The 24,780-nt window shown below is 41.3% G+C and overlaps 1 protein-coding gene across 3 annotated transcripts in view; it reads left to right on the top strand.

Annotated features, from left to right (window-relative positions):
- fam135a (family with sequence similarity 135 member A) overlaps positions 1 to 24,780 on the top strand; it is a 329,943-nt gene that overhangs the window by 153,313 nt on the left and 151,850 nt on the right. For all 3 annotated transcript variants that reach the window (XM_060851940.1, XM_060851926.1, XM_060851932.1), the window contains exon 8: positions 14,111 to 14,237. In XM_060851940.1, coding sequence (XP_060707923.1) covers positions 14,111 to 14,237 — 127 coding nt within the window. The remainder of the gene's footprint in view (positions 1 to 14,110; positions 14,238 to 24,780) is intronic.

Genomic DNA, 24,780 nt, shown 5'->3' with positions numbered 1-24,780 from the left:
ATTGATTAGTTCATATATTCCATTGACTAAACCTGAATGTCAAAAATCAGTTTTGATTCGTTGTCTAGCTCTGAATGTTTAGTTTTAATTGTAGCACTGACTTTAATGGAAAGACAAATGCTAGCTGAGAAAATGAATGAATGGATAAATTATTTCTGTAATTTAATCCATTTGAGCAACATTTTGGTTCCAGATTGCAAGGTTTCAATAATAAGGTGTTATAGTTGGGCTTGGACCATCCACTAATAAGAACTCTAGATACGACTGGAGTTTGTGAAGGGCACTGAAAGACAAAATCTTACAAATTTGGATCTCAACAAAGTGTCCCAGGTCGTTATCACAAGTGGTCCACTCATAATGAACACTTAAAATGCTTCATATTGAAGTGCAGCAGAAAAGCGCAGAATTTCAAAAGACCTTATAACAAATCTTTGTGTTGAGCAATTTAGTCTCTGAGTGACATTTTGTTTGATTGCAATAGTTTTCTCATTCCCTCTCTACTCACTTGCTGCCCAGCCCAACGACCTCCCCTACTGTCCAAGATAACTAACTGCGAGATCCAGAAAGTTATTGACAGTGCAGGTGGGAACCTGGAATTCCATTGAGACAGCACAGGATGTTTTCCAAGGTGTTCCTTAAATTTGGGATGTGACTGAACAATCCCAAAGGGAATCTGACTACTTGCAAATGATGCCTAATATCTTCCAAAGGTGTCTCAGGACCACATTCAAAGGGATACCTTGCCTCTCCCAAAGGATATCCTGCCTGTCCAAATGTATCCACAGAGTTTGACCTGCTCCTATCAAGTGAAATCTGCAATCTTTGGGCTTCTGACACCATTCTCATCAAAATAATGAGTGGAAGCAGCTGCTAGTATATATGAGCAGTTGCCTCTGACAACCAAAGATGTGCAGTTTAGAACCTGCTTGCCCCTTTTCTCCCTTGCAAGAATACCAGCTGAGTTTGGGGCCTTCTGCTAGATTTCAGGTTGTGATGTTCACAAAATTTCAGAATTGTACAGCATACAAAGGAGGCTGTTTGGCTCATCGTGCACAAACAAGCATCATTACCTAGTGCCAATCTCCTGCACATTGTTTCTATCCAAATAATCATCCAATGCCCTCTTGAATGTCTCAATTGAAACTGCCTCCCACTTTTCCCAGCTGTGCATTTCAGACCCTAACTAGTCACTGTGTGAAAAAGGTTTTCCTCACATCATACTTGCTTCATTGGCATATCACATTCCATGTGCGCACCTACATTCTTTCTCCTTTTACAAGTAGAAACAGCTTCTCCCTATCTACTCCATCGAGCCCGCTCATGATTTAGAAAACCTCTATCAAATCTCCTCTCACCTTTCTTCCCACCTAGGAGAATGGTACCCCTTATTTTATATTGTCTTTCAATGTTCTTCCTGTCAAAGTACATCACCTCACACTTCTCTGCATTGAAACTTATCTGCCTCCCAACCGCCACCCCATCACTTATCTTTTGGAGCTTCACCTTGCCTTCCTCACAATTTACAATTCTCCCAAGTTTCATGTCAAACTTTAAAATTGTCATCTACACACCAAGATCCAGATCATTAGTAGAGATCAGGAAAAGAAATGGTCCTATTTCCAGTCCCACGAGCTCCACTACACACCTTTTCACCAGCCCAAAAATTATCCGTTGACTATTACTCAGCCAGTTTCTTTTGTATCCATTTGCTACTTTTTTTTAATATACTATGATCTATAACTTTCCTCAAGTCTGTTGTGTGGCACAATATCAAATACCCTCTGGAAAATCATGTAGACTTCATCTGAGGAAAGAGATCAATCTGAGACTGGTACACTTGAGAATAGAAATGAGTCAAACAGTCAGGGCAGGCAGGGACAAGGTAGGACGAATAAATTAAACTGCATTTATTTCAATGCAAGGGGCCTAACAGGGAAGGCAGATGAACTCAGGGCATGGTTAGGAACATGGGACTGGGATATCATAGCAATTACAGAAACATGGCTCAGGGATGGGCAGCTTAATGTTCCAGGATACAAATTATACAGGAAGAATAGAAAGGGAGACAAGAGAGGAGGGGGAGTGGCATTTTTGATAAGGGATAGCATTACAGCTGTGCTGAGGGAGGATATTCCCAGAAATATATCTAGGGAAGTTATTTGGACGGAACTGAGAAATAAGAAAGGGATGATAACCTTATTGGGATTGTATTATAGATCCCCCTAATAGTCAGAGGGAAATTGAGAAACAAACTTGTAAGGAGATCTCAGGTACCTGTAAGAATAATTGGGAAGTTATGGTAGAGGATTTTAACTTTCCAAACATAGACTGGGACTGCCATAGTGTTAAAGGTTTAGATGGAGAGGAGTTTGTTAAGTGTGTACAAGACAATTTTCAGATTCAGTGTGTTGATGTACCTATTAGAGAAGTTGTAAAACTTGACCTACTCTTGGGAAATAAGGCAGGGCAGGTGACTGAGGTTTCAGTGGGGGAGCACTTTGGGACCAGCGACTATAATTCTATTCGTTTTAAAATCATGATGGAAAAGGATAGACCAGATCTAAAAGTTGAAGTTCTAAATTGGAGAAAGGCCAATTTTGACGGTATTAGGCAAGAACTTTTGAAAGCTGATTGGAGGCAAACGTTCAGAGGTAAAGGGACAGCTGGAAAATGGGAAGGATGAAAGGAAAAGCTGGTAGGTATAGGGAATGCTGGACGACTAGAAAATTGAGGGTTTGGTTAAGAAAAAGAAGGAAGCATGTGTAGGAAGGAAGGTATAAACAGGATAGATCGAGTGAATCCTTAGAAGAGTATAAAGAAAGTAGGAGTATACTTAAGAGGGAAATCAGGAGGGCAAAAAGGGGACATGAGATAGCTTTGGCAAATAGAATTAAGGAGAATCCAAAGGGTTTTTACAAATATATTAAGGACAAAAGGGTAACTAGGGAGAGAATAGGGCCCCTCAAAGATCATTCCTGAAGAAGGGCTTATGCCCGAAATAGCGAATCTCCTGTTCCTTGGATGCTGCCTGACCTGCTGCGCTTTTCCAGCAACACATTTTCACCCCTCAAAGATCAGCAAGGAGCCACAGAAAATGGGGGAGATACAAAGTGGATATTTTGCATCAGTATTTACTGTGGAAAAGGATATGGAAGATATAGACTGTAGGGAAATAGATGGTGACATCTTGCAAAATGTCCAGATTACAGAGGAGGAGGTGCTGGATGTCTTGAAACGGGTAAAAGTGGATAAATCCCCAGGATGTGATTAGGTGTACCCGAGGACTCTGTGGGAAGCTAGAGAAGTGATTGCTGGGCCTCTTGCTGAGATATTTGTTGCATCGATAGTCACAGGTGAGGTGCCGGAAGACTGGAGGTTGGCTAACGTGGTGCCACTGTTTAAGAAGGGCGGTAAAGACAAGCCAGGGAACAGTAGACCGGTGAACCTGACCTCGGTGGTGTGCAAGTTGTTATAGGGAATCCTGAGGGACAGGATGTGCATGTATTTGGAAAGGCAAGGACTGATTAGGGAGCATCAACATGGCTTTGTGTGTGGGAAATCATGTCTCACAAACTTGCTTGTGTTTTTTGAAGAAGTAACGAAGAGGATTGATGAGGGCTGAGCAATAGATGTGACCTATATGGACTTCAGTAAGGCGTTCGACAAGGTTAGATCAGCCCATGGAGGACTGATTCGCAAGGTTAGATCTCATGGAATGCAGGATACAGAACTGGCTCAAAGGTGGACGTGGAGGATTGTTTTTCAGATTGGAGGCCTGTGACCTTGTGGAGTGCCACAAGGATCGGTGCTGGGCCCTCTACCTTTTGTCATTTACATAAATGATTTGGATGCGAGCATTAGAGGTACAGTTCATAAGTTTTCAGGTGACACCAAAATTGGAGGTGTCATGGACAGTGCAGAGGGTTATCTCAGATTACAACAGGATCTGGACCAGATGGGCCAATGGGCTGAGAAGTGGCAGATGGAGTGTAATTCAGATAAATGCGAGTTGCTGCATTTTGGGAAAGCAAATCTTCGCAGGACTTATACACTTAACGGTAAGATCCTAGGGAGTGTTGTTGAACAAAGCGACCTTGGAGTGCAGGTTCATAGCTCCTTGAAAGTGGAGTCGCAGGTAGATAGGATAGTGAAGAAGGCATTTGGTATGCTTTCCTTTATTGGTCAGAGTACTGAGTACAGGAGTTAGAAGGTCATGTTGCGGCTGTCCAGGACATTGGTTAGGCCACTGTTGGAATATTGCGTGCAATTCTGGTCCCTTTCCTATCGGAAAGATGTTGTGAAACTTGAAAAGGTTCAGAAAAGATTTACAAGGATGTTGCCAGGGTTGGAGGATTTGAGATATAGGGAGAGGCTGAATAGGCTGAGGCTGTTTTCCCTGGAGCGTCGGAGGCTGAGGGGTGACCTTATAGAGGTTTACAAAATTATGAAGGGCATGGATAAGGTAAATAGGCAAAGTCCTTTTCCCTGGGGTGGGGGAGTTCAGAACTAGAGGGCATAGGTTTAGGGTGAGAGGGGAAAGATATAAAAGAGACTTAAGGAGCAACTTTTTCACGCAGAGGATGGTACGTGTATGGAATGAGCTGCCAGAGGAACTGGTGGAGGCTGGTACAATTGCAACATTTAAGAGGCATTTGGATGGGTTAATGAATAGGAAGGGTTTGTAGGGATATGGGTCAGTTGCTGGCAGGTGGGACTAGATTGGGTTGGGATATCTGGTCAGCATGGATGGGTTGGACCATGCTGTACATCTCTATAACTTTATAACAGTGTTGACATCATTGAGCCTTTTTATTACCTCGTCAAAAAACTCTCAATTTAGTTAAACAAGATTTCTTCTTTAGGAATCAATGCTGATTCTTCCTAATCAACCAACCTTTTTCCATGTGATTACTAATTCTGAATAATTGTTTCTACAAGCTTCCCTACCACACAAGTTAAAATGACTGGTCTGTAATTGTTGGGATTATCCTTCCAAGCACCTTTGAATGAGACTGTAATGTTGGCAATTCTCCAGTCTACCTGCACAGCCCCTAACTCCAGGGGGCAAGGAAAGATTATGGCCAGGGCCCCCTCTATTTCTACCCTCACATCAGTTTGAAATGCTTGGATGCATCTCATTTGGCCCCAGTACTTTGTCATCTTTAAGTACCAGCAGTTGATCCAAGACTTTTTTTTTACTAATTTTAAACCCTTCTGGTGCTGGAATTTCCTCATCCTCCTCATGGCCCGGGCAGTATCTACTTCTTTTGTAAAGACAGTTGCAAAATAATTATTTAGTTCCTCAGTTATACCCCTGCCTCCATGTGTAAATCCTGCTTTTTAATTTCTAATCAGCCCTATTCCTCTTAACCACTGTATTTCTGTTTGTGTGGCTATAGGAGACTTTGGGATCCCCTTTATGTTAGCTGCTGGTCTCTTCTCATAATTCCTCTTTGTGTTTCTTATTGCTTTTTCATCTCTCTGCTGAATTTTTGATATTCCTCCTGTTTCTCAATTATTATGTTCTACCTTACACTTGTCATAAATATGCTATTTCTCTCTAATGTTAATTTCTACCTCCTTTGTCATCCAAGGGACTTTGACTTAATTTCTCCTACCTTTCCCATTTTAGAGAATATATTTTGGCTGTACATGAATCGTTTGTTCTTTGCCAGTTGTTCCGTTACTGTTTATCCTTCGATCTTTTGTTAATGTTAATCCAGTCAATCCTGCCCAGCTCTGGTTTTGCCCCATTAACATTATCTCTCCACAGATAATCCAATTTCTGTGGATTATCATTCTCCACCACCGTCCTGAGCCTTAATGGCTTTCTTAAAATGTTTCCCCACTGACACTTAATCTACTTGACCCTCGTTTCCAAGGATCAAATCTAATAGTGCATCCTTCCTTGTTGGATCGCACACATTCAGGAGACTCTCCTTAACACAATCTACGCACACTTGTCTTGCTGCCTTTTACACTACCAATATCATACTCTATTTTTGGGTAAATGAAATCCCCCGTTTTAACTATTGTATGGTATTGGCATTTCTGTGTAAATTCCTTGTGGATTTGTTCCTCTATATCCTTTCCACTGGTTGATAAAACTACACTGAGCAATAGAACTGTACTCTTTTTATTCCTTAGCTTATTTCTTAGTGTTTATGCAGTTAGGTTCCTTCGAAGTGCCTTCCAATCTATGATTTTTACAACATAGAACGATAAGGTCAGTAGACACATGGAAACCACTGCCTGCAAGTTTGCCTCCAAGTCACCTACCATCCTCTCTTGGAATATATCTCCATTCTTTCATTCTGACTAGGTCAAAATCATGAAACTCACTTCCTAACACCATTGTTGATGTACTCACATCCCAAGGATTTCAGCGATTAATAAGGCAACTGTAATCACCACAGGCTACCTTTAATTCAGCATGATATCTCAGTGGTTAGCACTGCTGCCTCACAGCACCAAGGATCCGGGTTTGATTCCCACCTCGGGTGACTGTGTGGAGTTTGCACATTCTCCCTGTGTCTGTGTGGGTTTCCTCCGGTTGCTCCGGTTTCCTTCCACAATCCAAAGATATGCAGATATCAGGTGAATTGGCCATACTAACTTGCCCATAGTATTAGGTACATTAGTCAGGGGTAAATGTAGGGTTGGGGAATGGGTCTGGGTTTGTGTAGACGTGTTGGGCTGAAGGGCTTGTTTCCACTCTGTAGGGAATCTAATCAAGTCTAATCCAATCTAAATCTCACACACAATCATGTACAGAAACAATGATTTAAACTTTATGGCAGGTAGCAACCAAAATAAGACCCATCAACTAAGCAAGTTTAGCCTGACAGCCAACTTGGCTATTACCTGATTAATGGTGGAACTTGGCCAGATTCCACCAACAACGGTCTGTCTCTGAAAGTGTCCAGGGTTTGGTCCTTATGCAGTGTTGTTCTCCAGAGTTCTATTAAAGGTGGAGTTTGTGTTCAATTCTTGTACGGATTTTGTCCTTCAGGTTATTGTTGTGTTCTTATAAGTTCTTCCATCCATATTACTGCATGTTTGCAGCTTTCCTTCTGAACAGAAGTAGCTTCTTTGTTCCTTTTATATTTGGCCTTAACTGTCTGTTCGAAGACATAGCTTTCCTGTAATTATCTCCATAAATTCTTCAACAGGGCAATCTTTGTCCTTTGTGGCAATAAAATGTCCAGTTATCAAGCAGGTGTCAAAGCAATTTTGTTCATGCAGCCTTGACAACTCCTTTTGCTAATTGCTTTCAGTTCTGCCACAAGCTAGTCCTTGTCTTTAATAGTTTATTGCAGACATGCCGCTTTTTTGCATGTGTAACATTATCTTTTGTTGATTCATTCAGTCCATGAACAACTATTAAAGTTCTGAAGTCTGTAACATTGCACAGCTCATTACCTGTTTCTCCAGGGTAATTCGTGAATGGCAATAAATGGTGACCTAGCTAGCAATGTCTACACCCTGTGTACAAGTAAAAGCTCAGATGTGATCTCATCAAGATCCTGCATCTAAATGTAGTAGGACTTAACAAAAATAGAATTTGCTGGAAAAGCTCAGCAGGTCTAGTAGCAACTGTGAAGAGAAATCAGAGTTAATGTTTCAGCTCCTGTGAACCTTCCTTAGAACTGATAGTAGCTAGGAAAACATTGGGTTTTTTTATGCAGAAGATGGGGTAGTGGGTAGGGAGTTAAGGAGTAAACGATAGGTGGGGATAGAGATCAACGAGAGAGAAAAACAGTTGGACAGACAAAGGAGTGGATAACCATCTGGCTAGGAGGATGGATAGCTGTTGATAGAGACTGTTCATGGCTGACAGTGGCTTGTGTGTGCTATGTGATCCCATGGCCTGGTGTGCGGGGGTGGGAGCTGGGACATAGGAAAGTTATTGAACTTGATATTGAGTTCTGAAGGCACCAAGTAGAAAATTAGGTGTTCTTCCAGCTTATACTAAGCTTTGCTGGAGTACTGCAGCAAGCATAAGATTGACCAAGTAACAGGGTGGTGTGTTGAAGTTGCAGGCAACTGGAAGCGTAGGATCATTTTTTCAGGTAGAACGTAAGTGGTCTGGAAAGTGGTCACCTAGTCTACACTTCATTTCCCCAATTGGAAGAAACCACACTGTGAGCAGTGAATGTGGGACTTCTTTACCTTTTAAGGCTCTAATGTTTTTATAATATAGCATAATGCACAATTTGCTTTCCTAAATGCTTGCTTGTGGGTATGTTAACACAAGTTCATTGGCAGAGCAATCCAGATAGAGTAGATAAGAAGAAAGCACTAGATGTAGGGCTTTCAAAAATATCCAATAAGGTGTCCCAAGGATCTCTTAAAATTAATAATTACGGTATTGGGAGTAAGAGCACTTTTTTGGATGAATTGGTTAGTGAACTGAAAACAGAATAGAGATAAATGCATGATTTTTGAATTGACAGGCTGTAACTAATGGGAAGCCTAGCTATTTATGGTCTATATCGGTGACTCGAATGAGGGCACAAATTATAACAAATTAAAGTAAAATAGTGCAAATCCTGGAAGTATGAGATACAATAACAACACAAGATTTGGGAAACTCCGTATTCCATCAACATCTGCAGAGTGAGAAGCAGAATGTTTTAAGAACCTGCAGTTCAGCAGATGATAGGGACAATGTTTCACTTTCAGAAAAAGCTTGTCTCTGAATCTGATGTGACTGTAAAAATGTTAGCTAACCTTTGGTTTCATGTTGGATAGGGACTTTAGCTATTTGTTATGCACCTGTAGAAGCTGTCCATTTTAATAATGTTTCTTGCTAACCTGTATTCATAGGAATATAGGAACAGGAGCAGACCATTTAGCCCCTTGAGTTTGCTCTGTCATTCAATAAGATAATTGCTGATCTGTGGCCTAACTCCATATTCCTGCCTTGGGCCCATATCCCTTGATACCTTTGTTTCATAAAATAATTGTCTATTTCAGATTTAACAATTGAATTAGCATCAACTGTCATTTGAGGAGGAGAGAGTTCCAAATCTGCACAGCTCTTTCCATATAGAAGTGCTTTCTAACATCTCCTGAATGATCTGGTCCTAATTCTGAGACTTTGCCCCTGCTTCTAGAATTTTCAACCAATGAAAATAGTTTATCTTTACGTACCCTGTCTGTCTGTGGTTAATACCCAGAAAACCTCAATTAGATCACTCGCTAACCTTCTAAATTCTAGTGAATAAAGGCCCAATTTGTCTAATCACTTCTCATAACTTAACTCCTGAAGTTCAGGTATCAACCTTCTAAACCTGTGTCGAATTCTCTCCAGGACCTTCGTAAAATCTGTCCACAGTACTCTAATTGGGATCTAGCTAGGGTTTTGTATAACTGCTAGCTTCATCTTTATTCTCCAGCCCTTTAGAGAAGGCCAGCATTTCATTATCTGCCTTGACTATTTTTTGCACCTGAACCCCAAAGTGTCACTGTATTAAACTTTGTGCCTTTTAAAAAAAAAACCTGAACTATCCTTTCTTGGTCCAAAGTGGAGAACCTCATATTTGCTTATATTAAAATCCATCGGCCACAGCTTTGCCCATTCACCTAATATTGTCTGTAATTTTGCCTAATCTATCAATATCCCATTGTAATTATCTGCCTGATTTTGTGTCATCGCACAATTTGGAAATAATGTTTTTTCAAGTCATTAATTAATATTGTGAATAACTGAGATTCAATTCAGATCCCTGCGGTACACCATTAATCACATCCTGCCAATTAGAGCACTTGTACATTGTTCCAACTCTGTTTCATGCCACTGAACTAATTTCCTATCCATGTCCATAATTTGCCCTCAATTCCCTGGGTTTTCACCATAGATAACAGTCTGTGTGGGACTTAATCAAAAACCTTCTGGAAGGCCATATAAACAACATCCATTGACTTACCTCTGTCCTTTGTCCACTACCTTTTTTTCCTTGCAAAAAAAAGAACGGCATGGTAGCTCAGTGGTTACCACTGCTGCCTCACAGCACCAGGGTCCCAGGTTTGATTCTAGCCTCGGGTGACTCTCTGTGTGGAGTTTGCACATTCTCCCTGTGTCTGCATGGGTTTCCTCCGGTTTCCTCCCACAATCCAAAGATGTGCAGGTTAGGTGAATTGGGCATGCTAAATTGCCTGTCATGCGAGGTGCATTGGTCAGAGGGAAATGGGTCTGCGTGGGTTACTCTTTGGAGGGTTGGTGTGGACTGGTTGGGCTGAAGGGCCTGTTTCTGCACTGTAGGGAATGTAATCTTAAAAAAAAAGTTAAGATTTGTCAGGCGTGCCCTACCTTTCATGATTTCATGAATGCATTCTCTCTCTCTCTCTCCTCTCTCTCTCTCTCTCTCTCTCTCTCTCTCTCTCTCTCTCTCTCTCTCTGATGAAGTGACCAGTTACCCTATCCTTGATTATAAAGTCCAACAATTACCCCACCACAAATATCAGGCTAACTGGTCTGTATTTTTCTTGTTTTCCTCTGTCCTTGTTAAAGAACAGAGTGACATGAGCAAATTTCCAATCCAGAGGTACGCCACCTGAATTCAGGGAACTTTGAAAGATTATGGTTAGGGCATCAGTAATGTTTTCTCCTACCTCCTTTAGCACCTTTTGGCAACATTATTAGACTCTTCCTTAAATGCAATGCTTGAAAAAAATTTCAGGAGTTTGCCATTGAGTCACTTCACCCAGCTTCATGTTCCAACTAGATAATACCTTATTTTCTCCTTCAACACTATTTTCTCACATCGTTCCCATGTCCCTTGATGTTTAAGTTTCAAGAAATATATTGAATATACTCAATGAACCTACATTTCCATCTGGGTATCTTTAATTCCTCTTGTTAGCAACAGTTGAAGCATTTTTTTTGTGGGTTTTTTATTCCTTGACCTTTATGAAAGAACCTGTATTTGTTACAATTTATGAATTCGTCATTTCAGTGTTTGGCATTGTGTATCTACCATCATAGTTTTTTCAAGTAACTTTCCAATCTGTCATAAATAACAGTCTCCTCACACCCAATACTTATTGGCCTGGTGGAAAATCACAAAGCCTATCCTGGGACCGTGACCCTTGATTCTATATCCTAAACTCCCCAACCAGGGGAAACAGTCTCCCTGCATCTACTTTGTCTAGCTCTATTAGAATCTTGTATGTTTTGGTCCGATGCCCCTGGTTCTTCTAAACTATAGTGAATACAGATCCTCTCAAACTAATCTCTCCTCAGGAGAGTCCTGCCATCACTTGTAATGGCTTGTGAATGCTCACTGCACTCCTTCTATGACAAGTATATCCTTCCTTAAGTAGGGAGACCAAAATTGCATGCAATACTCCAAATGTGGTCTCACTAAGGCTCAGTATACCTGCAGGAAAACATTCCTACTCTGAACTCAAATCCACTTGCTAAGAAAGCCAGCATGATGTCTGTGGAGATTGAAACAAACTTAATGTTTCAAGTCCAATATGGCTCCCGTTCAAAACTGTCTGCTAGCATTTCTGCATTACTAATAGAAATAGTTTTTCTTTGTCTGTCTGACTTACAATCCCATACTTCTTTCCTAGCCAAAGAGATGTGACTGACTCCTGTGTGGATAAATGATCTCTGATATTCTGCAATGCCTGTGCTTCAAAGAATCCAGCTTAACAACTTGAATTGAAGTACCCTTGGACTGCATTTTGCAGTCACAATATTCTCCTCAAATTTTTATCTCATTCTATACTGGAGACAGTGTTTTGCTGTACTCCATTCCATTCTGACTTAATTTTAATCAAATGAATAAATTTTTTAAAAAATGGGAGCATTTTTTTTAAACTGCAGAGATTCATGGTCTTTATGCTGTTCCTTGCTTTTGCTTATTGTTCCTTTATTTCATTTACTTAACTATTACTTATGTATGAAAAATGTGGTTTTGGAAAAACACAGCAGGCCAGGCAGCAGCCGAGGAGCAGGAGAATCGACATTTCGGACATAAGCCCTCATTCCTGAATGAGGGCTTATGCTCAAAACGTCGATTCTCCTGCTCCTCAGATGCTGCCTGGCCTGCTGTGTTTTTCCAGCACCACATTTTTCAACTCTGGTCTCCAGCATCTGCAGTCCTCACTTTCTCCTATTACTTATGTATGCCAGATGTTTCAATTCAGTGATAAACCAGGGGTCACAGTCTCAGGGTACAGGGTAGGCCATTTGTTTTTCCATCATTTACATCAAAATCTTCTTGTCAGTTTCAATTTTGTCACCTCCGTGATTAATTAAACACTGACCTTTATAATAAATTATATATTTGAACTTAAGTTAGAAAAAAATTCGGTGTGGTTTTTCAAATCCTCTGATATAGCTTTTCATATTTAAAATAATTAAAAATAGTTTTTTCAGTTTTTTCCCTATTTTATAGTGGCCTTTTTTCACAACTGCTTCACCTGTATTTTATGGCTTTTCCTCCCCATCACATATCCCACAGTGACAATTAATTTGAAGCAAAGGCTTTTTAATAAGATACAGGAGCAGAATTAGGCCATTCAGCACACTGAGTCTGTGCTGCCATTTGATCATGGCTGATGTGCTCCTCACCCTGATGTTTGTACCTTTTCTCCATATTCTTTCAATGCATTACCAATTAAAAATTTGTCTAACTCCTGCTTAAATTTTACCCATGTCCCAGCATCCACTGGGTTTTGGGGTAGCAAATTCCACAGATTCACAACCCTTGGGTGAAGTAGTTTTTCATCCGCTCTCTCTTAAATTTGCTATCCTTTATCCGAAAGCAATGACTTCCCGTCCTAAAAAGCATCTGCTCCATGTCTATTTTATCCATACCTTTTATCATCATGAATACCTCAATTTGATCTCCCCTCATGCTTCTAAATTCCAGAGCGTATACGCCTAAAGTGTTCAATCTCTCATTTAATCTGTAGTTTGAATTGAGTATCTGCTCTACACTCTTACAATTTATGTGTCCTCCATCTTGGTTCTAAGGGTAACTGATAAAATGAACTTATACAGATTTTTTTAGCAGCATAAAACTAGGTATGCATTCTGAATGAAAAACCTGCAGAATATCTGTTGTAAGAAATTAAAATGTTAACAAGTATTAAGATGGTGGTGTTGTGGTATTGTCACTGGACCAGTAATCCATAAATAAAGGCTAAGGGTATGAATTCAGATCCAACCATGATAGATGGATGCAATTTGAATTCTTGAAGGAAATAAAAAGCTAGCGTAATGGTAACCATGTAACCACAGATGATTGTCATCAAAACCCATCTTTGGAGAGGGTGCAGAGGAGGTTCACGAGGATGTTGCCTGGTATGGAGGATGCTAACTATGAAGAGAGGTTGAGTAGATTAGGATTATTTTCATTAGAAAGACGGAGGTTGGGGGGGGGGGGGGGGTGTGGTGGGTGCATGATTGAGGTCTACAAAATAATGAAGGTGTAGACAGGGTGGGTAGCAAGGGGTTTTTTCCCAGACTGGGGGCCTCAATTACTAGGGATCACGAGTTCAAGGTGAGAGTGGAAAAGTTGAAGGAAGATATGCGTGGAAAGTTCTTTACGCAGATGGTGCTGGGTGTCTGGAATGCATTGCCACCAGAGGTGGTAGAAGCAGGCACAATAGCATCATTTAAGATGTATCTAGACAGATACATGAATGGGCAGAGAGCACAGGGATACAGATCCTTAGAAAATAGGGAACAGGTCTAGATAGAGGATCTGGATCAGCGCAGGCTTGGAGGGCCGAAGGGTGTGTTTCAGTGCTGTAATTTTCTTTGTTCAGCTGGTTCGCTAATATTGCTTTATGAGTGAAATCTTCCATCTCTACCTGACCTGACCTGTGTGTGACTTCACATGCACAGCAGTGTAGTAGATCCTTAACTAGTGACACCCACATCCCATGAATGAATGAAAACGAAAATTTATTTTTTACTGTCCAAATGTATTGTACCGCTGTAGAGTAAGTTTGCAAAGGACCCAAATTGTATTAAGGCTATTATAGAAAAGTTACAAGAAACAAAATCTGTTCCCCATATTGATATTTTGGTGATTGTCAGTTGGACATTGTGTTGATATTTTATTTGATTTTGTTTCCTATTTAGCTTTCCTCGTCCTGTGAAGAACACTTGGTTAAACAGGAATTCCCCAGTCCAAAGCAAGGATTATAGCATTCCTTCCCTCGAGAGTGTGGTTTTTGGCAGTAACTATACAAAACAGCTGTCGCCTGATGTAAGATAACATAATCCAATTTGTGCTCACATAAAGGTTGAACAGAATTATTTTGTAACTGTGCTTTAACAAAATGCTTCTAACATTCTAATTTTGGCCCACCTTTTCTCAGTCCCAACCCTCAGATTCAGCACCGCCTTCTTGACCTGCAATCTTCTTCCTGACCTCTCTGTCCCCACCCCCCTCTCCAGCCTATCACCCTCACCTTAACCGCCTTCCACCTATCGTGTTCCCAACACCCCTTGCCCAAGTCCCGCCTCCCTACTTTTTATCTTAGCCTGCTTGGCACACCCTCCTCATTCCTGAAGAAGGGCTTATGCTCAAAATGTCGATTCTCCTGTTCCTTTGATGCTACCTGACCTGCTGTGCTTTTCCAGCAACTCATTTTTAAGCTCTGATCTCCAGCATCTGCAATCCTCACTTTATCCTATTATTTCATCATTAATTAGTCATATTTCTAAGATCAGAATACTGTGGATACTAGAAACCTGAAATCGGAATTCTAACTGTTTGGTGGTCTCTGCTGAAAAAATAGATTTAATTTTTCAAGTCTATGACCTGAGATCAGAACTTGGAAAGTGGTTGGGACAATAATAAAAGGAGGGTTTTTGATAGGATAGAATACAGGGAAGATTAAAAGACGACAAAAGAGTTAATTTTCCAAGTCCCAAAGGATGGGGAAAGAAAAGGGGAAACAAGATGTGCCTACGACTGAAAGCAAGATTAGAGGGGAAAGAAGTACAAAGAAACATAAACTAAAATGGGAAAACAGAATTTCCTGTTTGAACTCAGTATTGAGTCCAGAAGGCTTTAGAGTACTTAATTCAAACTTGCATTGAGTTTCACTGGAACAGTGCAGTAGTCTGAGGACAGAAATGTTGAAAGTGACAGCAAGGTGGAAAATCAAATGACAAGTTGGAAACTTGCTTATTGTTGCAAATTGGTGCATGTAAAATTGTAAATTAGGAGAAAGCATTGCATGATCCCTTTAAAAGATGGTGTTTTTTTCGGTGCTTAGAGTTAAAATGTCTGAACAACAGTAATTTTACAAGATTAGTCTTTTTAAATCAAGCCCTTAGGTATTGGGCGGCATGGTGGCTCAATGGTTAGCGCTGCTGCCTCACAGTACCAGGGTCCCAGGTTCGATTGATGAGTATCTGTGTGGAGTTTGCACATTCTCCCCGTGTCTGCGTGGGTTTCCTCTGGGTCCTCTGATTTCCTCCCACAGTCCAAATAAGTGCAGGTTAGGTGAATTGGCCATGTTAAATTGTCCGTAGTGTTAGGTGCATTAGTCATCTGGGTGGGTTACTCTTCGGAGGGTTGATGTGGACTTGTTGGGCTGAAAGGGCCTGTTTCCACGCTGTAGAGAATCTAATCTAATCTAATCTTTAAAACTAATTAATTTAAATCTGATGGTTTTGACAACCTATCTGTTTGTAAGAAATTAATAGGTCATCAAGGGTATAAAAGAGGTGGTCATTTGGATAATTGATGAGCGCCAACTGGCATCAGAAGAGAGAACAACCTTTAGCTCTCAGAGAAAGCACATCACATTAATAGAGGTACTGCAGTAGTCTTAGCTAATACTGCAGACAGCAGAATTTACAGAGAACATTCCTGACAGAAGAACTGACACAAGAATTTTAAGGAGAAATGCTTTCCTGAAAGAAGATCAATCATCATTCCGAAAGACGAAAAATAGTTGTAATTTCGAGAGTCTAAATTCTATTATTTTGTTACATAAGTGGGACTTATATTTATTGAAATAGCATACCATTATGATTTTATCAAGACAAAAGATGGAAAATTATAGGCCAATTAGCTTAACCTCGGTTGTTGGTAAAATTCTAGAATCCATCATTAAGGATGAGGTTTCTAAATTCTTGGAAGAGCAGAGTCTGATTAGAACAAGTCAACATGGATTTAGTAAGGGGAGGTCATGCCTGACAAACCTGTTGGAATTCTTTGAAGAGGTGACAAGTAGGTTAGACCAGGGAAACCCGGTGGATGTGGTCTATCTAGACTTTCAAAAGGCCTTTGATAGGGTGCCACACAGGAGGCTGCTGAGTAAGGTGAGGGCCCATGGTGTTCGAGGTAAGCTGCTGGGATGGATTGAGGATTGGCTGTCTAACTGAAGGCAGAGAGTTGGGATAAAAGGTTCTTTTTCAGAATGGCAGCCGGTGACAAGCGGTGTCCCGCAGGGTTCAGTGTTGGGGCCACAGCTATTCGCATTATATATTAATGATTTGGATGAGGGGACTGGGGGCATTCTAGCGAAGTTTGCAGATGATACGAAGTTAGGTGGACAGGTAGGTAGTACTGAGGAAGTGGGGAGGCTACAGAAAGATCTAGACAGGTTGGGAGAGTGGTCCAGGAAATAGCTGATGGAATTTAACGTGAGCAAGTGTGAGATCTTGACTTTGGCAAAAAGAATAAAAGCATAGACTACTTTCTAAATGGTGAGATAATTTGTAAAGCCAAAGTACAAAGGGATCTGGGAGTGCTAGTCCAGGATTCTCTTAAGGTAAACATGCAGGTTGAGTCCGTGATTAAGAAAGCGAATGCAATCTTGTCTCTTATCTCAAGAGGGTTGGAATATAAAAGCAGAGATGTGCTACTGAGACTTTATAAAGCTCTGGTTAGGCCCCATTTGGAGTACTGTGTCCAGTTTTGGTCCCCACACCTCAGGAAGGACATACTGGCACTGGAACGTGTCCAGCGGAGATTCACACGGATGATCCCTGGAATGGCAGGTCTAACATATGAGGAACGGCTGAGGATCCTGGGATTATATTCATTGGAGTTTAGAAGATTAAGGGGAGACTTAATAGAGACGTACAAGATAATACATGGCTTGGAAAGGGTGGACGCTAAGAAATTGTTTCCATTAGGTGAGGAGACTAGGACCCGTGGACACAGCCTTAGAATTAGAGGGGTTCAATTCAGAACAGAAATGCGGAGACATTTCTTCAGCCAGAGGTGGTGGGCCTGTGGAATTCATTGCCTTAGAGTGCAGTGGAGGCCGGGACGCTAAATGTCTTCAAGGCAGAGATTGATAGATTCTTGTTGTCTTGAGGAATTAAGGGCTACGGGGAGAACGCTGGTAAGTGGAGTTGAAATGCCCATCAGCCATGATTGAATGGCGGAGTGGACTTGATGGGCCGAATGGCCTTACTTCCACTCTTATGTCTTATGGTCTTATTTTGTTTTATTGGGGAATAATTAATAGTAAAAGGGGAATTGTTTGGTTTTATTAGTAATACTATTAATTTGTTCACTTCGTAATTAAGAATTTCATTTCATTTAACCACTGCTTTATAACAGATTGGGGGGGGGTGTGGTGAGAGGTAAGTTCGACCACTTTTGACATTTTTTTTAAACAGACGGCGAGGCGAGCCTCTGAGTGGTTCGGTTTTAGTTATCAGAGTGGTATTGACCTCCACTTCATCATACTTACAGATCGATCAGAGATATTGTTCAAAGTGGTCATATATTCTGTGTTTGGTCTCCCTATTGTAGAGATGACAAAATTGCGAGCAGCTATTGTGGTAGACTAGATTGAAAGAAATATGCATAAGTTATTACTCCGCTGTGAGGGAATGTTTAGCATCTTGGAGAGTGAAGAGAGAGGAGGCAAAAATATCGATATTACTTCTCCTGTGTTGGTTGAGAAAGGTGTCATGGGAAGAGGATGTGGTGTCACCGTGACCTTCACTGGTTTTCATCATACAAGACAACAGAACAATTATAATTGAAATCGAATTTTTAAATTTGAATCTAAGTTAACTTGTATGTTAATAGAAATAAAGAGCAAGATGATCAAAAGAAACAGATTGAGCGACATGACAGTGGAGAAAGTAATGACTTAAAACAATTATAAATGAGCAGCCTCAAAAGACCAGTTTTTGACAGGCCTAGCACTGAAGACTTCAGTGTTTTTGAAGTTGATAGTTTGCTTACAGACTTCAATAATAATAATAAGCATATATTAAGTGATTATAATGAGCAAAGCTCCTCAATGATGGAAGAGCCTAGCGTGTCAGCAAATGATAAGGCTGAAGTCTTATTCCTGATGAAGGGCTCATGCTCGAAACGTCGAATTCTCTATTCCTGAGATGCTGCCTGGCCTGCTGTGCTTTGACCAGCAACACATTTGCAGCTGAAGTATATGCAGCAATCTTCAGCCAGAAATGCCAAGTGGATGATCCGTCTTGGTCTCCTGCAGTGATCCTCAGACTTCAGCCAATTTGGTTTACTCAGCGTGATACAAGGAATGTTTGGAGGCACTAGATGCTGCAAAGTTTATGGCCCCTGACAACATTCCATACATAGTACTGAAGACTCCTGAACTTGCTGCTCCCCTAGCCAAACTATTCCAGTACAGTTACAGTGTGCTGACATTTACCCAACAATGTGGAAAATTGCCCAGACATGTCCTGTGTACACAAAATAGGACAAATCCAAACTGAACAATTAACACCTCATCAGTCTATTCTCAATCATCTGTAAATTGATGGACAGTGTCATCAAAAGCATTGTCAAGTGGCCACTTCTCAGCAAAAGTCTCATCACTGATGCCCAACTTAGGTTCCACCAGTGTCACTCAGCTCCTGACCTCATTACATCTGTGATTCAAAATGACAAAAGAGCTAAGTTCCAGAGGTGAGGTAAGTGACAACCTTTGACACCAAGGCTGCATTTGAAAGTATGGCAACGAGGAACCTAAGCAATTCTGGAATTAATGGGAATCGGGGCAAACTGACGGCTGGCTGGTGTCATTTCTGGAAAATAGAAAGATAGTTATGGTTGTTGGAGGGCAGTCATCTCATGCTAGAATATCTTTGCTGGAGTACCTCATCATTGTGTCCAAGTCCCAGCTGTCTTAGCTGTTTCATCAATGACCTTCTCTCTGTCATAAAGACAGAGTGGGGATGTTCACTGATAATTGCACAATGTTTAAGACCATTTGAAACTCCTCAGATATTGAAGCAGACCATGGTCATATGCAACAAGATCTTGACAGTATCCAGGCTTGGGCTGACAGGTGGCAAATAACATTGGCTCCACATCCAGGAAATGACCATCTCCAACTGGAGACAATGTATCCAAGCATCCCTTCCCTGACACACCTGCGCTCTCACTTCCACCTGCGCTCTCAACACGCGCGCACACCCTGCTATCAACACACTCAGCATTACTATTGACTGGAAACTCAAGCCGACATACCAAATAAATACAGTGACTGCAAGGAAATGTAGGAGGTTGAGAGGAACCTTATAGAATTTTTAAAAGTAATGAGAGGTTTAGGTAGAGTTAATGGTAGTTTTCTTTTCCCTAAGTTCAGGGATTTCAATACTTAGGCATATTTTTAAAACGAGAGTAGAGAGATTTTTTTAAAAAGGCATAAAGTGGTTCGCATGTGTCACAGAGTTGTACAGCACGGAAACAGACCCTTCGGTCCAACTCATCCATGTCAACCAGATATGTAATCTAATCTAGTTCTATTTGCCAGCATTTGGCCCATATCCCTCCAAACCCTTCCTGTTCAAATACCTATCCAGATGTCTTTTAAATGTTGCAATTGTACCAACCTCCACCACTTCCTCTGGTAGTTCATTCTAGTGGAATGAACTTCCTGAGGTAGTGGTGGATATGGGTACAATTGGAATGTTTAAAAGACAATTGAATAAAGTACATGAATAGTAAAGGTTTGAACATAGAACATTACAGCACAGGCCCTCAATGTTGCGCTGACCTGTGGAACCAAGCTGAAGCCTATCTATCCTACATTATTCCATTTTCATCCATATGTCTATCCAATGACCATTTAAATGCCCTTAAAGTTGGCAAGTCTACTACTGTTGCAGGGAGGGCATTCGACACCCTTACTACTCTGAGTAAAGAAATTACCTCCGACATCTGTCCGATATCTATCACTCCTCAATTTAAAGCTATGTCCCCTCGTGCTAGCCATCACCATCTGAGGAAAAAGGCTGTCATTGTCCACCCTATCTAACCCTCTGATTATCTTATATGTCTCAACTAAGTGAATTTTCCACATTAAACTCCATTTGCCGCCCCTCAGCCCAGTTCTGCAGCTTATCTGTCTCTCTGTAACCTGCAAGATCCTTCAGCACTGTCCACAATTCCACTGAACTTAGTGTCATCCACAAATTTACTATTCCATCCTTCAATGTCCTCATCCAGGTCATTTATGAAATTGACAAACAGCAGTGGACCCAAAACAGATGCTTGCGGTATACTGCTAGTAACTGAACTCCAGGATTTCCCATCCACCATCATCTTCTGTCGTCTTTCAGCTAGCCAATTTCTGATCCAAACTGCGAAATCACCCTGAATCCCATGCCTCTGTATTTTGTGCAATAGCCTACCATGGGAAACAATGTCAAACTCCTTACTGAAAACCATATACGCCACATCAACCACTTTACCCTCATCCACCTGTTTGGTCACTACCTCTAAGAACTCAATAAAGTTTGTGAGTCACAACTTACCCTTCACAAGACTATGTTAGCTATCCCTAATCAACTTATTCCTCTCTAGATGCTTATAGATCTTATCTCTTATAACCTTTTCCAACACTTCACCCACAACTAAAGTAAGGCTGTCTGCTGTATAGTTACCAGGTTGTCTCTACTCCCCTTCTTGAAGAAGGGGATGACATTTGGTATCTTCCAATGTTCTGGCATTATTACTGTAGACCATGACGACATAAAGATCAAAACCAAAGGCTCTGCAATTTCTTCCCTGGCTTCCCAGAGAATAGAACATAGAAGGATACAGCGCAGTACAGGCCCTTCGGCCCTCGATGTTGCGCCGACCGAATCCTACCTAACCTATACTAGCCCAATAACTTCCAAATGCCTATCCAATGCCCGCTTAAATGACCATAAAGAAGGAGAGTTCACCACTGATACGGGCAGGGCATTCCATGAACTCACAACCCGCTGTGTGAAGAATCTACCCCTAACATCTGTCCTATACCTACCACCCCTTAATTTAAAGCTATGTCCCCTAGTAACACCTGACTCCATTAGCGGTAAAAGGTTCTTAGTATCTACCCTATCTAAACCCCTAATCATCTTATACACTTCTATCAGATCTCCCCTAAACCTTCTCTTCTCCAATGAGAACAGCCCCAAGTGCCTCAGCCTTTCCTCATAAGATTTTCCTACCATTCCAGGCAACATCCTGGTAAACCTCCTCTGCACTCGTTCTAAAGCTTCCACATCCTTCCTATAGTATGGCGACCAAAACTGCACACAATACTCCAGATGAGGCCGCACCAGAGTCTTATACAACTGCAACATGAAATCTTAAGATAAATCCCATCCGGCTCAGGGGACTTATCTATTTTCACTTTCCAGAATTGCCAATACCACCTCCTTGTGAACCTAAATCCTGTCTAGTTAAGTAGCCTGTATCTCAGTGTTTTCCTTAACAACATTGTCTTTTGCCAGTGTGAATACCGATGAAAAATATTCATTTACCGCTTCTCCTATCTCCTCTGACTCCACGCACAACTTCCTACTACTATCCGTGATTGGCCCTAATCTTCATCTAGTCATTCTTTTATTCCTGATATAGCTATAGAAAGCTCTCTGGTTTTCCTTGATCCTATCTGCCAACGACTTGTCACATCCTCTCCTGAGTCTTCTTAGCTCTCTCTTTAGGTCTTTCCTGGCTAGCTTGTAACTCTCAAGTGCCCTAACTGAGCCTTCATTTCTAATCCTAATATAAGCCGCCTTCCTCTTGACAAGAGATTCAACATCCTTAGTAAACTATGGCTCCCTCACACGACCACTTCCTCCTTGCCTGACAGGTACATACTTATCCAGGACACACACTAGCTGTTCCTTGAATAAACTCCACATTTCAATTGTGCCCATCCCCTGCAGTTTCCACGTGGGAGTCATGGACCTTGCCTAATAGTCATGTGTGTGATGAAATACTCCCCACTTATCTGGATAGGTGTAACTCCAACAGCACTCAAGAAGCTTGAGTCTATCCAGGACAAAGCACAGGTGAATGATACCACGCCCTCAACCAGTACACCACCTTCTCCACTCAGTAGCAGCACTGTGTACTATCTGCAAGATGCACTGCAGAGATTAATCAAAGATTCTTGGATCTTCCAAACTCATAACCACTTCTCTCTAAAAGGACAAGGGCAAAGGATACATGAGAACACCACCACCTGCAAATTCCCCTCCAAGCCACTCACTACCTTGACTTTCACTGTCACTGGATCAGAATCCTGGAATTACCTCGCTAAGCACATTGTGCATGAACCTATAGCACATGGACTGCACTGGTTCAAGAAGGCAGCTCCCTACCACTTTTTCAGTGGCAACTAGGGTTGGGCAATAAATGGTTGCCAGCTGCAATGCTGATGTTCTACATGTGAACAAAACAAATAACATATTTTCTATTCTTCTGTCTTCGCATTGTCTCAAGCTAAGTGCAGCATGTTTACTGAAGTTAGAAGTGAAGATTTAGTTTTGAGTCAATAAGACAGAACTTGTCTGCACACATTCAATATTTGAATTGCATAATAGAATACACGTCCCTTTTTAAAACTAAAAGATTCTGGTTTCTTTTATTCCTGTTTTGTTCCCAAGTTAGTTGGTTTCTTTTATTTACATGGAATCTGCAGCACAAAATCAGTCTTTGGCCCAACCTACCTTTTTGCTTTTGTGCTCTGAACCCAACACTCGTGCATTCTTATTCACAATTGCAGTCAGATGGTCATAGAATCCCTGCACTGCAGAATGATTCCATTTGGCCCAACGAGTCTTCACCGACCCTCTGAACAGCATCCCATCCAGACATACACCACCGCACCTTATCCCCATAATCCTGTATTTACCGTGGCTAATCCACTTAACCTGCATATCTCTGGATTATGGCAGGAAACCGAAGCACTTGGATGAAACCCATGCAGTCACGGAGAGAATGTGAAAGCTCCACACAGCCAGTCACCCAAGACTCGAATCAAGCCCAGGTCCCTAGTGCTGAAAGGTAGTGGTGCTAATCACTGTGGCAGCCTGCTGTCGAATTCCTCAAATACTGACATCTCGTACGTATAGAGTCATGAAACAGACCTTTTGGTCCAACCAAGCATTATTCCAAACTAAACTGGTCCCACCTGCCTGCTCGTGATCAATATCTCTCCAAACTTTTACTATTCATGTATCCATCCAAATATCTTTTCAACAATGTAATTGTACTCGCATCCACCACCACCTCAGGAAGTTCGTTCCACATGCGAAGCACCCGCTATGTAAAAAAAATTGCCGTCTCGTGTCTTCTTTAATTTGGAAGAGGTGTAGCGAATAGCTGAGTGGGAGTGTGGGAGAGTCCCTGATCCTGCCTAATTTCTTCTGGGAGTTGGCAGACCTGAGTCCATCTCTCAAACACGTGTGCATGTCCTAACTTTGAGCACTTATGCTAATGTTTGCCCAGACACTTACCTACAAATTCCTCAAAGTTGTATTGAAGTTCATTCAAAAAGGCAGAAGGCCACGCGGAGCAGAATGGGGAGCTGAAGCAGTAATTGACAGAGTCTACCCTTGGATTGTATAGAAGTGTTCAACAGTTCAAGTATAGAGAAGTCTGCGTGATGAGCCATGGATGGAGTATAGTTGGAGCGAATAAGTATAAATTGCTGCCCTAGATTGAGACCTTGAACATCATGTGAGAGTTGGTGAATGGACAAATTTTACATTTCCTGAGTTTTCACGGAAAAGTGGCAAGTCGTGGTTGAATATCCAGGAATAAACCAGTATTTATAAGGAATAATTCTTCAAAAAGCAGGGAGGAGAGGGTAAAATGCATCTGGCGGAATTAAATGAGAGAAAGTTGACAATAATATATTAAATTTGGAGAATAAGAAGGTAGTTTACACCTTTGGCTAACAAGATAAGGGCATAAGCTTACCACATGGGAGTCATGGATCTTGCTTAATTAGTAGAGGTGCATCTTCTGCTTAGATACGTTACAGATTTTTAACTTTAAAACATCATCAAAATGAATGTAATGGGGCCAGACTAACTGTGAGGAAGACTGCAACTGTGGAAGTGAGATCCGCCATTTGAAATATCACTCTTGGAAAAGATCAACAGTGCAGAGCATTATTTTTGTTGAAAAGGAAAAGAATAAAGGAAATATATTTGTAGGTGTTATAGAGTCATAGAGATGTACAGCATGGAAACAGACCTTTCGGTCCAATCCACCCATGCCAACCAGATATCCCAACCCAATCTAGTCTCACCTACCAGCACCCGGCCCATATCCCTCCAAACCCTTCCTATTCATATACTCATCCAAATGCTTCTTAAATGTTACAATTGTACCAGCCTCCTCCACTTCCTCTGACAGCTCATCCCATACACATACCACCCTCTGTGTGAAAAGGTTGCCCATTAGGTCTCTTTTATATCTTTTATGTGGGCGGCATGGTGGCACAGTGGTTAGCACTGTTGCCTCACAGCGCCAGAGACCCGGGTTCAATTCCTGCCTC

The sequence above is a fragment of the Hemiscyllium ocellatum genome, chromosome 3 (assembly GCF_020745735.1).
Source record: "Hemiscyllium ocellatum isolate sHemOce1 chromosome 3, sHemOce1.pat.X.cur, whole genome shotgun sequence".
Lineage (NCBI taxonomy): Eukaryota > Metazoa > Chordata > Chondrichthyes > Orectolobiformes > Hemiscylliidae > Hemiscyllium > Hemiscyllium ocellatum.
Note: the sequence above shows the minus strand (reverse complement) of the source record. Positions and strands in the feature narration are given on the sequence as shown.